The following is a 13,004-nucleotide window of genomic DNA, read 5'->3' as shown; positions in this document are numbered from 1 at the left end:
GGGGGGGGGGGGTTGGCCGGGGCAGTGGAAATGGAAGGGGCTTTAATAAAATTAATTTCAACAGCGTGTGAATACTAATAGAGCCGAGTAGAGCAGACCTTGGTGGCGGCGTGTCGGAGATGAGACGCGGCCACCGCAGAGAGATACCAGCCTTAATGAGACTGTTTTAGGTTATTAAGGACGGTGGAGACTAGGTAGATGCCTGACAGGCCACGCACCGTAGCTACTGCACCGTTTCTCCTTCAGCTTTTGATCTCAAATTGAAAAAGGACCTTTTTGGAGTCTTGGGTGATCCAGAAGAGTTCAAAGATGAATGCCTAGTTAAAGCTGGTAAAACCTGGATGTCTCAGTGGTCACATATTTGCCCCAATGTTAATTTAATCATATGCTGCTGATTGTAACAAACAATACAGGGAATCCACTTCAAAGCTGGCCAGCCTACTAACACTTTCTTTTTTTTATCACTAATGATGCAGGTGGCGATAGTGTTTATTGGTGAGTCTTCAGATGACTGGAGAACGCACACAAACCAAGGATACGGCAGTGACAAATGAGCGTCTGCGGTCTCATTGCTGATTCACCACATCCCTAGTGTAATGGTCTGTGCCCTCTATCCTACCCCTGATTGGGGAAGGCTACGGTGCACCTGTGAGCCCATAAGAGCAGCAGGACAGCTAATAATTGTTCAATTCAACTTTCAGTTTGCCTCCTCTAATGCCGTGTACACTAGCACGCGGTGCCGCGCAGTGAAACGCCGCTTCCCATTCGTTTTCAATGGAAGGAAAGCGGTTAGAAGCAGAGAGGGCGGAGGACCGTGGTAGCCTACTTTTGCAGCCAAAATGATTTAAAAAAATCTATTAAATAAATACACAGAGGATGCTTTTTTCCTCTCAAGAAAATGCAAAGAGCGCCATCTGCTGCTATTCCCAAGTCCTGCAGGAGATTTTTTTTCTCCCACATTCTCGGGAAGATACTGTATATCTGCTCTCAATTTATACTTCAAATATACAACATATGTGATTACATGCTTCGGACAGGGACTGAAGCTGGTTTATTTCAAGTTTAAATTTCAACAAATACTATCACGGGTGAAAGAAGTGAACAAAACATGAAATATGTACAGTCATAACACACAGAAAATATAACAGACGGCATATAAATATAGGTACGGGAGGGATAAAACAATGACTAGCTAAACAGAAGAAGCATGCATTGCAAATGGTTCACAAGGAATAGAACAGCCAAGCCAATATTACATCTGTGGGAAATACTGCCATTAAACTATTGCCTTTATTTACAGCAGCCTTGGGATGCATCCCAAATGGAACCTTATGCCCTATATAGGGCACTACTTTTGACCGGGTCCCACAAGGGTAGGGAATCGGGTGCCACATGGGACATAACCTTGGTCTTCGACGCAACAACTTTCCTGTCTAATTCATGATGTATAATACAGCATTTCGAAATAGGGGCAAAAAAACAACAATTCAAAAGCAGTATTCAGAAGCTATTAGTATGGATTAATATTGCAGGTATACTGTAAAAAAAACTAAAACAAGGCACAAGCAAATACACACTCAAGATACATGGCTTGAGGATAATAGGGTTTGGTTTTTGATACAGGCCAGTGTGTGCACACAGCATACAATTACAGTATAGTATACAATGTTCGGTCTGTTAAATCAGCCCTAGCTTGGTAGCTGTGATGGATATCAATAGTGTGTGTGTTATATAATACAAGCTGACCAGACATTCATAGATTAGAAGCAACGTTTCTTCAACATCAACAAGTCGCAGTTGGGAATGTTAGTTAATCATTGAGGTTGCTGGGTATAATATTGCATGTTCCCTCGCATGCAAACGACTCTCTTTTTATAACAAGTCTGTGAATCAATGATTAAAAGTACTGTACAAAACACTCATTTTGAGTTTAATTTTTGATTCAATTGCAACAGGCAAGTCTAACAAAAGAAATACTGTGTTTGTATTTGACAACATTTTGTACTTGGTCATAGCAATAGCTGATAAAATTGCTGAGTTCTCACATTTGAGAAAAAGAGAAACATTGTGCACTGTTACAGTACATTTTAAGTCAATGTAGTGAAACTGTAAGGCCCGATAGTCTTCTCAGTAACACGCCACCTTTATCTGGACTTTTAACAAGGGATGGGCTCAATTCCTTTCAATCAAATCAGGAAGTAAACTGAAATTGCAATTTCATTTTTATCCCCATAGACAATCATTGAGGAAAATTGGGAATTGGAATTTCTGAATGGACTGAATATAAATGGAATTGACCCCAACTCTGAATTCTTGTTCTAACCGAAACAACTGTACCTTTAACATTCATAATAAGGAGAGTAAAATACATTAGGTTTAACGCCATGATTAGTATTTCTAAAGCAGCAGTAACATTTCATAGGTGCGCATAAAAAGGTGCGCATAAAAATGACATCTATACATTTCAAACAAGGATGGTTCACTTACAATGGTCATTTACAGTGCTTTGACAAAAAAGTTCATCCAAGTAGTTGGATTTTTTGTAACTAATTCATTATTGCTGGATTCAATTTAAAATACATTTCCCCCCCCCCCCCCTGTCTTTAAATTGTAAAAAATAATAATATTTGCACTGGCACTTAAAATGTCCTTAGATTATCGATTAATAGCTCAGATTGTCATTGTATTTCTACTATGTGACGAATAGGTACCGCCCATATTTCGATTTTAGACTAAATATTTCACATTTGAAAATTCTAGGACTCTTACATTTGCAAGAATACTTCAGATCCCAGTAGTTTTGACTCATTACAACGTGGCCCGAATGTTAAAGCACAAAGAACAGCAGACTCAAACGCCACCAACTCAACCAATAACTCCCCTTCCATAATAATGTATGAAGGGTGAGACTGTAATCCTTGTGAAAAAGGAAAACGTTCCTTCACTAGTTGTTGGGCCCAAACCACAGTCAAAACACAGGTGTTACACACAGAAGCAGTTTACATAGGCGTATTCAATACAGCTTTTCACTGCGTGTACTAATCATTGGCCAGCCAAATGATCTTCTCCCACTAATGGAAATGAACGTTGTTTTTTTTAGATTCTCACTAACTAAGAAATTCTACCGCTTCACAAGGATTATTCTTTAAAATACAGGCTTAACAAAAACATAGCATCGTCACTAAGAACAAATTCTTCAGACGGCAAATACTACAGAACAATTACTATCAAAATCGCCATTTTTAAACTGCCCCTTTACAAATAGCACGTTTCCAATTAAGCCCATCTGTCCATCGCGAGAAGGAACAGAGGCAATGAGGCGGTCGTGTGCAGAGCGACACTCTGCTTCCATCAACATTAAATCCTTTCAGACGGTTTAAAAAGGACTCCGGTTTCATTCAAAGCTCTTTACATTCATTCGACTAGGTCTGAAGTAGTGTCGCATTCGTATCTTAATAAAAAAGGTGGAATAAACGTATTTACAAGACGACAAAACAGAAGGAAATAAAATACTGATTGCAACAGGCATAGGGTTTCCCAACAAGGAACAGCCTACAGCCTTTATTAGAATACATTAAACCACAAGGAGGTCTGGAAAGAAAGATTGAGGCACAACTGTTTCCCTATCTGGGTCACGTTCATTAGGGCACGCCATGGAAAATATTTCAAAACGGTAAAAAGAAAAGAAAATTAGTGTTTCTTATTGGACCAGTAGTCCAGGTAGTCCCTTCCAGTTTCATTCTGTTTTGCACCGTTTGGTGCCCTATGAACATAACCCTGTACTGTATGTACCTGCACACACATGGATGAAGCCGGAGGGCCATGTTCATTAGTATGAGGAGATGTCTGAAGAGCTGCTGCTGTTGCTGGTGGACGTCTGGGCTCTCTTTATGTACAGGTTCAGCAGCTTCATCTGGTGGGATAGTAAGGACGCTGAATGAAACCAACACATCCCAACATGACGTTTCAAGATATTGAAAAACATTCTGCAACCAGTAGATCTTGAAAAAAAAAGAAGGGAGTTAAAGACATTGCCTGTATCCTAAATGGCACCCTATTTCCTAGTGCACTACATAAGGAATAGGGTGCCATTTGAGACCGACCCAGACAGGGTGCTGAGATGAGAGGGTAGCGTACCTTGCTTCCTGTGAGCTGGGCCAGGTAGGGCTTCAGCTCTTCACCGATGACAGAGTAGACAGCCACCAGACAGAACACACTGGCCTTCCTCACACTGCTCTCTGTGTTGTCATACCCCTGTACAGAGAGACATCAGAACAATATTAGACATACACCGAGTACAGCAAACATTAGGAACACCTTCCTAATATTTCAGCCCCCCTCTTTTGCGTCGGGGCATGGACTCTACAAGGTCTCGAAAGCGTTTCACAGGGATCCTGGCCCATGCTGACTCCAATGCTTCCCACAGTTGTGTAAAGTTGGCTTGATGTCCTTTGGGTGTTGGACCATTCTTGATACACACAGTTCTTGACACAAACCGGTGCGCCTAGCACCTACCACCGTACCCTGTTCAAAGGCACTTCAATATTTGACTTGTCCCTTCACCCTCTGAATGGCACACATACACAATCCATGTCTCAAGGCTTAAAATTCCTTCTACAACCTGCCTCTTCCCCTTCACACGGATTGAAGTGGATTCAACAGGTGACATCAATAAGGGATCATAGCATTCACCTGGTCAGTCTATATCATGGAAAGAGCAGGTGTCCTTAATGTTTTGTATATACTCAGTGTCTAGACAGTGTGGCATAATCCCAACGACAGAAAGTCATTATCTTATGTAACTAAACCCCAAGCATCAACACTTTAGTGGAAGTAGATGCATATCAAGTGCTTCTATTTGAAGTAGATACATTTCAAGTGCTTCTATTTGAAGTAGATACATTTCAAGTGCTTCTATTTGAAGTAGATACATTTCAAGTGCTTCTATTTGAAGTAGATACATTTCAAGTGCTTCTATTTGAAGTAGATACATTTCAAGTGCTTCTATTCCGTGTCAACTAATCAGTAAGCACATCAATAAATCAACCAATGGACTAACCAATCATTCAACTTAACCTATAAAGCCCTTTTTACCTGCAGTAGTCCTGGTATGATGTCAGGCAGCAGCTGGTGCAGGGACTCCTTGGTGATGCGTTCGATCACCTTGGTCTGCATCTTGATGGAAGCCAGGTTGATGGGGTAGTCAGCTGTCTGGACGATGGGACACAGCACCTTGATACACTGTTCTGGGTGGATGGACCCAGCCAGGGTGGAGGCTGACTCCTCTGCTGCCCGCACAACCTGGGTAGAGAGGGAAGGGTAGAGTGAGGAGGGTGAAATGTTTGATCATGGAATGGATTCATTTTGGTTTATTGGCAGAGAAGGGTACATGTACAGTACCAGTCATAAGTTTGGACAGACTACTCATTCAAGGGTTTTTCTTTATTTTGACTATTTTCAACATTGTAGAATAGTAGTGAAGACCGAAGAACTATGAAATAACACATGTAGTAACCGAAAAAGTGTTAAACAAATCAAACTAGATTTTATATTTGAGATTCTTCAAAGTAGCCACCCTTTGCCTTGATGACAGCTTTGCACACTTAACCTTCAAGAACTTTTATATATAAAATATATTTTGATTTGTTTAACACCTTTTTCATTACTACATGATTCCATGTGTTATTTCATAGTTTTGATGTCTTCACTATTATTCCACAATGTAGAAAATAGCAAAAATAAAGAAAAACCCTTGAATGAGTAGGTGTCCTAAGACTTTTGACTGGTACAGGCGAGGCTATTAACTCAAGATGCGTAGACTTAGCATGTCCTCTAAAGCAGAGCCTCATAAACAGAGACAGCGAGTGAGAGCTACCTCTTTGTGGGAGTCTTTGTGTGCCTCCAGAGTCTTCATGATGGTGAGCTCTGCATAGTTCTTGAAGCGGGCCGGCTGGTTACGTAAGATCTCCTTCAGCACTCGTAGTGCCAGGGCCCGGATGGTGTGCTGCAGGTTGGGGGAAAAGGACACGACATGCTCAGAACCAACCATTCAGAGACAGTGGAAGGAAAAACAATGGATTAAAACAGACTGTGGCATTGCTCCCAGGACAGGAGTTTACTTTATCTGCCCATCCATCCATCCATTTATCTTTTCCTCCAGAGTCCTTACATCTTGGTCTGACAGGGTCTCCAGCAGCAGGAGCAGCATGGTTTTGAAGTGTTCCTCCCACACTGCCAGGCTGTCCTCCCGGGCTATCTTCAGCAGCTCCACCAGGGCTCCCCTCCTCTCCTCTGGCCTCTCACTGGGGTTAGACAGCTCCTTCAGCAGCTCACCCGCCTTTCGACGACCACAATAGATATTAGTCAGTGACCGCTGAATTACATATAGATCACTAAATGGAATTTGATAGGATCTCCATGGCCGTGACTTTATGGTGTTATTATGTAGCTATAGTAAAACACTGAAAAGATTGTTGTTAAATGAATTCAATCAATCACCAGTTCCAGCTGCTCCGAAGGGGAACTGTTCTTGGTGTGCAGCATCTTGTTTTCTCCACCACACTCTTGGCGACCTGCGAGGAAGAGGGTTGAGAGGGGGGTGGGGGAGTCTTACCTTACAGCTAATATATAGCCTATTATAAACAGGGTGGTCCAAGCCCTAAATGCTGATTGGCTGACAACCGTACAGCACGGGTATGACAAAACATGTATTTTTACTGCTCTAATGACGTTGGTGACCAGTTTATAACAGCAATAAGGCACCTCAGTGGTTTGTGTTATATACGACACCTGGGCCTTATTGCTTAAAATGTTTTATGACCATCCAAAATGGCACCCTATCCCTATATAGCTCACTACTTTTGACCAGAGCTACGTAAGGAATAGGGTGGTCAAAAGTAGTGCACTACATAGGGAACAAAAGGTGCCATTTCAGACCCTTGAGACAGCCTCACCATCTCGAAGCTGCTCCACGTCGTCCTCGTACACCGTCTCTTTCAGGGCAGCCTTGTCGTAGGCGCTGATGGTGTCTGTGTAGTTATAGGGGTTGTAGTCGCGGCCCCGGGGCCCGGAGAAGGAACGCGGGGAGGGGGTGTTGAGTAGGGAGGTCTTGTTGTCCAGGGCCGTGCGACCCCCGGGCCCCTCCACTACGTCGGCACCAGAGTGTGATGCTGTTCCAACACCCGGCTGAGGAGAAACAAGACTATTGTTAAAACGTAACATAACAAATGTAGAGTTTTATAAAAATAACTAAACGTATGCATGTCCATTCTATAGGAGATAAAAATATTCACCAGAGAGAACATTTGCCAAACAAGTGCACTTGTTCACTTCCCCCTCTGGATTTAAAAGGAATGGGCTGTGGGAAGACACTCCCTCTAGTCCATTCTAACACCAACCCAAATATTTTAAATCAATGAGGGGGAGTGAGTGAGTGAGTGAGTGAGTGAGTGAGTGAGTGAGTGATAGTAGGGAATTGCCCAAGTCCCTCACCGTGTCCTCTCTCTTGCCTCTGCCCGGCTCCATGAGGTCCTCCTGACTGCGGAAGCTGAAGTTCTGGATGGCCTCAGTGACGCCTCGCAGGGAGCTATAGATCTGATCGGTGTTCAGGTTCTCTGTGTCGTACTCCAACATGCTTCAGGTCACACCGTGAGGGGAGGGTTATTAATCAAGTACGACACTTACATCACCACCACAGAAAGAAGACATCTGCTCAGTGGGCAAAAGCGGGGGGAAAAAACTGGTTGAAACGACATCATTTTATTTACCTAGTACGTGAAGATGTCATTTCAAGCAGTTTCTCATGTAAAAGATCAACCGTGCATAACAGTAGGTGTTGACAGAGACAGAGTGGAACAGACTGGGGAGTCAAGGTGTTAATGTGGTGAATCCCCCGGAAATGTGGGCAAATGAGAGCACAGATTGCTGCTGCGGAATGAAAAACAAAAGAGACCGTGGGGTAGGGACAAATCAAGGTTGACACAGCTATGTGACAATGTACCTGGGAGAGTAAGCACTTCGTAGGGTCTTCAGGGAGGGGGCAGCAGGGGTGGAGGAGAGAGGAGAAGGGAAGGGAGGGGGGTACTTTGACAGGCCATCGGCACTCCAACCCCATAGCCGACTGTAATGTGCCCAGACCGCGACAAGGGAGGGAAGGAGGGAGGGAGGGAAAGAAAAGGGGGGATAGAGGCGCGAGGGAGAAAAAGAGAGACGTGAGGAGGGAACAGAGCCGAGCGGGGGGGGGGGGCTACTTGTTGTCGTTGTTAGTTAAGTTAGTAGTGATGTAACCAACTTCTACGGTGTGTTGGGGACCAGGTATTAAAAGGTTCCGTCAGACCTACCTGGGAGAGAGCGCGCCCCCACGAGAGCAGTTGGTGGGAGAGGTGAGGGGGCTGCTGCGACTGCTGGGGTGGCGAGGCGGGGGAGGAGTCCGTCCCATAGTGCTACTGGGAGAAGCCTGTGGATCACACAGAATCGGAGCAGGTACAGTACATTATAAACTGGGTGGTTCGAGCCCTGAATGCTGATTGGCTGACATCCGTAGTATATCAGACCGTATACCACGGGTATGACAAAACATGTATTTTTACTGCTCTAATTACGTTGGTAACCAGTTTATAAATAGCAATAAGGCACCTCAGGGGTTTGTGATATATGGCCAATATACCACGGCTAAGGGATGTATCCAGGCACTCTAAGAACAGCCCTTAGCCGTGGTATATTGGCCATATACCACACCTCCTCGGTCTTTATTGCTTAATCATTTGATGCTATCCCAGTATGTTTAGATTACAATTGTCCATGTTACAGCAAGCAAGGTTTATGTTGATGGCTAACGGTGCCAGTGAGAAGAGGATCTTCCTGAGCAAATTCCCTACTCTTCTTCTCGTGGTGAGTAGATATTTGGGATCCAGCCATTTTATCCCTGCTCAGTCTCATCCTCTCGACGACGTTGACTAGACGTGAACATCAGAGTCAGGTCTTACCACTCCGGTGTTGCTGGAGTTCCGTAGGTGGCTATGCAGCAGTTTAGTGGCTCCGTCCTGGAAGGTCTTGGGCAGGGCCCCCAGCAGCATGGTGAACTCTGGGGTGTTCAGCTCAAACAAGGCGATCAGAACCACCTGGGCCGCCTGGGGGTTAAAGGGTCACAGCGAGGTCAAAGGTTAGAGGTCATCAAAGAGGGCGTTCACTTTCCCCCCACTGACATTGATATGCGATATCACGCAACAGTGAAGTGCATTTCAAGGTAATGTTTGGAACATAGAAAAGAGAGGGAACATTCGACAAGCCCATTCTGCTCTCACGGAACCATGAGTCACATCAGTCAACGTACTGGCGAGCACATGATCCATATGCACCGCACGGAAATTCAGCTAGCATTCAGTTAGTCAGGCGAGTTAGAACCAATGTCAGTTCTCGTAAACCAGTTCAAGAACCAGCATCGCAATGCTCTCGGGTGAAATTCCATGCATGTTGGTCAACCAAACCTGGTCACTGCAGATAAACAAGAACTATGAGTAACAAGTAACAGCAGCACAGGCTATTAGAAAAACACAACATTAGCGCACATTCAGAGCCATTGTGTTGCCCACCATTCCCACCCCGTCACTTAAAGGGGCAATCTGCAGTTGTGACATAAACGGTTTGACTTATAAATGAATTATACGTACCCAAATATTAGCTTGTTTAACTCCATTGTTTGTAAACAAAGTAAACTTAAAACAAACACAGTATAGCCTCAAAACAGTTAAAACTATAATTTTGATATCATGGATGGTTAGTCCTTGCATCCCCAGCTCAGTCTATGAATTTAAGAGTGGTTGCATTTCTCCAGCCCAATCTCTCGTCTTGTTTTTAGCAAAACAGTGGCGGGGTCACCACCTTGCTATCTTTTCAACTGCTGATTGCCCCTTTAACATTCACTCATTACGAAGAAAACTTTGAAAGCAGAAACAACTGTTCTGGCTCATTCAGGGCCATTTCAGTCCCCATTCCCACCCCCTGCACTGTCCTTTACATCCCCAGTTATAAAGCAGAAACAACTCTGTGTCTGCCAGCAAGGCGAAGTTGGGTTAGAGACAGAGAGCCCAGGCTTGAGGAAGTTATGTGAGGCAGACTGCAGACCGTGCAGCTGACTGATGGGTCGGGGGGCTCTACTACCTGCTTGCACCTCTCCTCCACGTTCCCCTCTCCAGGTAGAGGGGCTACGGTGGTGCTGGGCCTGCCTGACAACTCCTCACCTGCCCAGCTATGGTGGAAGCTCTGGGGTTGGGGGTCGACCGACGGGTAGGGTGGGGAAATGATCCGTTTAAAATACAAAAATAAAAACAACCAAAAAAGGGATAAAGCCAGCAAACAATAGTTATTTTAGAGCTTCGGCTGATCAGTTGAAAATTGGCCGGCTGGTTAAATCTGAGACATTTACAGAAATGCTGATTAATGTGCATTGTCCCTGTGAAATATAAAGTCAATAAAACATTTTTAAAAAGTCTGATGCTGTTGCTATGGAAACAAACAAACAAACAAACAAACCCAACTCGACCCACCTTCCGGACGTCGGAGCTCTTTGGTTCTGTGGTCCAGGTGATGATGCGGGAGACGGCCAGACGTGTCTCGCTGGAGTTGACAAAGTCTGCGGGGTCCATTTGACGGGCCAGGCACTCAATGTACCTCAGGATGGCCACCTTGACCTTCAGGTTGGGGGTCTGGGTCTGGTCCACGATGAAACGCATCAGGATGTTAAACTGCTGGTCGAACGGGAACGAGTCCCTGGGAAAGAGAGGAAAAGAAATAGAAAAAGGCATGAGATGAGAGGGATTGATCCACTAGAACAGGGATCAGCAACTAGATTCAGGCAAGGACGGTTTTTTTCTTGTGTGGATTGTCGTGGGGTCGGTACCCAATTACAAATCATTTGTAAATGGCAAATTGACTGGAAGAAGCCCAAACCGATATAATATTTGACTAAAACAAAATCATTTCAAACCTCATTTGTATATTATCACGTGTCTTTCGTTTATGTGTGGAAATACTTGGGAACAGATTTCCCAAATTAAAATGACCTGGATCTGATAAAAAACAACAACATATGTCCAACAATGAAAATGCAAAAAAAAAATAAAAAATGCTCAGAAAACATGGGGGGCCCTGCACTAGAAACTCTACAAACAGACAAAAGCAACATCTAAGGGCTTTTCACACGACCAAGCAGAGCCAAACCAAGCTGTACTGAGCTGGCCTGATTACACATCCACCATAGTGGGTGGAATCGTGCTGAAAAGCTAAAAGTGGAGGGAAGAAAAAAACAACAACACCTGTGTGAAAACGGTAACAGAGATGGGGCTTTAGTTCTGACCTGGTGACGTCCAGAGCCTTCTGGACCTTGGCCTGTACGGAACCCAGGAGGTCAGCTCCCATCTTCTTCAGCAGCTGGGTGAGCAGGACAAACAGCCAGTCCTGCACGTCCTCTCTGTGCAGGGTGATGAAGTCTACCAGGGTCTCCAGAAACATGCTGAACACCTGACACAGTGACCACCCAGCCCGTCAACAATAGGCGATACATATTTACTTCACTGTTAAGGAGTATTACAGTAGGACGACATACAGAACATCAATAATTAACCAATCAACTATCTGAATAGTTGGATTCGATTGCATTACTATTAAAAAGTGACGGACAAAACAAAAAAAAACACTTACTCGCTGATGTTATAAATCCACCGCAAAGACCACCATGCGACACAAAAACAGACCGTTAGTACAGTAACTACATTAGCGTCACGTCAGAACACAGGTTATATCAGACACGGGGGGGATCGATTGGGGGGCTCACCTTGCTGTGTGGGTCAGCAAACATCCTAGTGAAGATCTCACACAACCGCTTCAGCTCCACACGACTGCGACACACGAGCGGGGGGGAAAGTAAGGCGATCAATCGCACAACACCTTTTGGTTTCAGACAGATTTCAAATCAAGTCAAACTTTATTTGCCACATGTGTCCGAATACAACAAGTGTAGACTTTACCGCGGAATGCTTACTTACAAGCCCTTAACCAACAGTGCAGTAAAAGAAGAAAAGATTGACCAAGTAGACTAAAATAAAAAGTAGCAATAAGAATAACATTAACGAGGCTATATACAGGGGGCACCGGTACCGAGTCAGTGTGCAGGGGTACAGGCCAGTTGAGGTAATCTGTACATGTAGGTGGGGGCGTAGTGACTATGCATAGGTAACAAACAAACAGCGGGTAGCAGCAGTGTACGGGGGGGGGGCGGTCAACGTAAATTGTCCGGTGGCGATTTTTATGAATTGTTCAGCAGTCTAATGGCTTGGGGGTAGAAGCTGTTGAGGAGCCTTTGTGTCCTAGACTTGGCGCTCCGGTACCGCTTGCCGTGCGGTAGCAGAGAAAACAGATTTGTATCTAGAGCACAGTTGTCTCAGTGACGGCCTCAAATACACGACAATACAAAAGTTCAAAACAAAAATAGATGGTCTCTATCCCACCTGAGAATTCTCTGGCTAACGAGCAGGTTCTGTAGTCCCAGCAGCCCCTCCTTCCTCTCAGACCAGTTGGAACTGGCACAGTGGTTCAGCACCTCGGCCACGTCCTCCGTCTGTCTCATGTAGTGGGGCGGGCCGCCGTTCCGCGAGCCATACGAGCGCTCAGAGCAGGCGCTGCTGGCGTCGCTGTTAGCGTCGTCGTCTGAGTAGATGCCCGGGGACTCATACCGCCGCCTGACTGGCCGCCGCTGAGGGGGTCAAGGGTTAAGAGGTCAAATGGTCATACAGGTACACATACAGCATACTCACGAAGTCATGCCACCGAGTGAAGAGAAACCAACGACACTTACTGTTCAACAAGCTGCCATAAGACTGACTACACATTCGAGAGGCAAATAAGAGTCCAAATAGATCCAAGAATCCAAGAAAATGTTCCACCAAGAGAAAAAGCCATCAAAGCTATTATGATCAGCATGCTGTGACTCCGATGGTAAAGAGGATAGA

The 13,004-nt window shown here is 44.7% G+C and overlaps 1 protein-coding gene across 6 annotated transcripts in view; it reads right to left on the bottom strand.

Annotated features, from left to right (window-relative positions):
• Positions 1-1,015: 1,015 nt before the first annotated feature.
• Positions 1,016-13,004, bottom strand: part of LOC135543544 (CLIP-associating protein 1-B-like) — a 70,300-nt gene continuing 58,311 nt past the window's right edge. For 3 of the 6 annotated variants that reach the window (XM_064970887.1, XM_064970888.1, XM_064970893.1), the window contains 15 exons: positions 12,504-12,748; positions 11,831-11,894; positions 11,354-11,517; positions 10,545-10,767; positions 10,159-10,260; positions 8,985-9,128; positions 8,340-8,455; positions 7,492-7,633; positions 6,954-7,185; positions 6,499-6,572; positions 6,170-6,337; positions 5,876-6,004; positions 5,095-5,301; positions 4,138-4,254; positions 1,016-3,913 (listed from right to left, as the gene is read on the bottom strand). In XM_064970887.1, coding sequence (XP_064826959.1) covers positions 3,830-3,913; positions 4,138-4,254; positions 5,095-5,301; positions 5,876-6,004; positions 6,170-6,337; positions 6,499-6,572; positions 6,954-7,185; positions 7,492-7,633; positions 8,340-8,455; positions 8,985-9,128; positions 10,159-10,260; positions 10,545-10,767; positions 11,354-11,517; positions 11,831-11,894; positions 12,504-12,748 — 2,211 coding nt within the window. In that variant the 3' untranslated portion in view covers positions 1,016-3,829. The remainder of the gene's footprint in view (positions 3,914-4,137; positions 4,255-5,094; positions 5,302-5,875; positions 6,005-6,169; positions 6,338-6,498; positions 6,573-6,953; positions 7,186-7,491; positions 7,634-8,339; positions 8,456-8,984; positions 9,129-10,158; positions 10,261-10,544; positions 10,768-11,353; positions 11,518-11,830; positions 11,895-12,503; positions 12,749-13,004) is intronic. The other 3 variants (XM_064970889.1, XM_064970892.1, XM_064970894.1) reach the window with 1 other exon arrangement.

The sequence above is a fragment of the Oncorhynchus masou genome, chromosome 7 (genome assembly GCF_036934945.1).
Source record: "Oncorhynchus masou masou isolate Uvic2021 chromosome 7, UVic_Omas_1.1, whole genome shotgun sequence".
Classification (NCBI taxonomy): Eukaryota; Metazoa; Chordata; class Actinopteri; order Salmoniformes; family Salmonidae; genus Oncorhynchus; species Oncorhynchus masou.
This window is presented reverse-complemented; position numbering and strand designations above follow the sequence as displayed.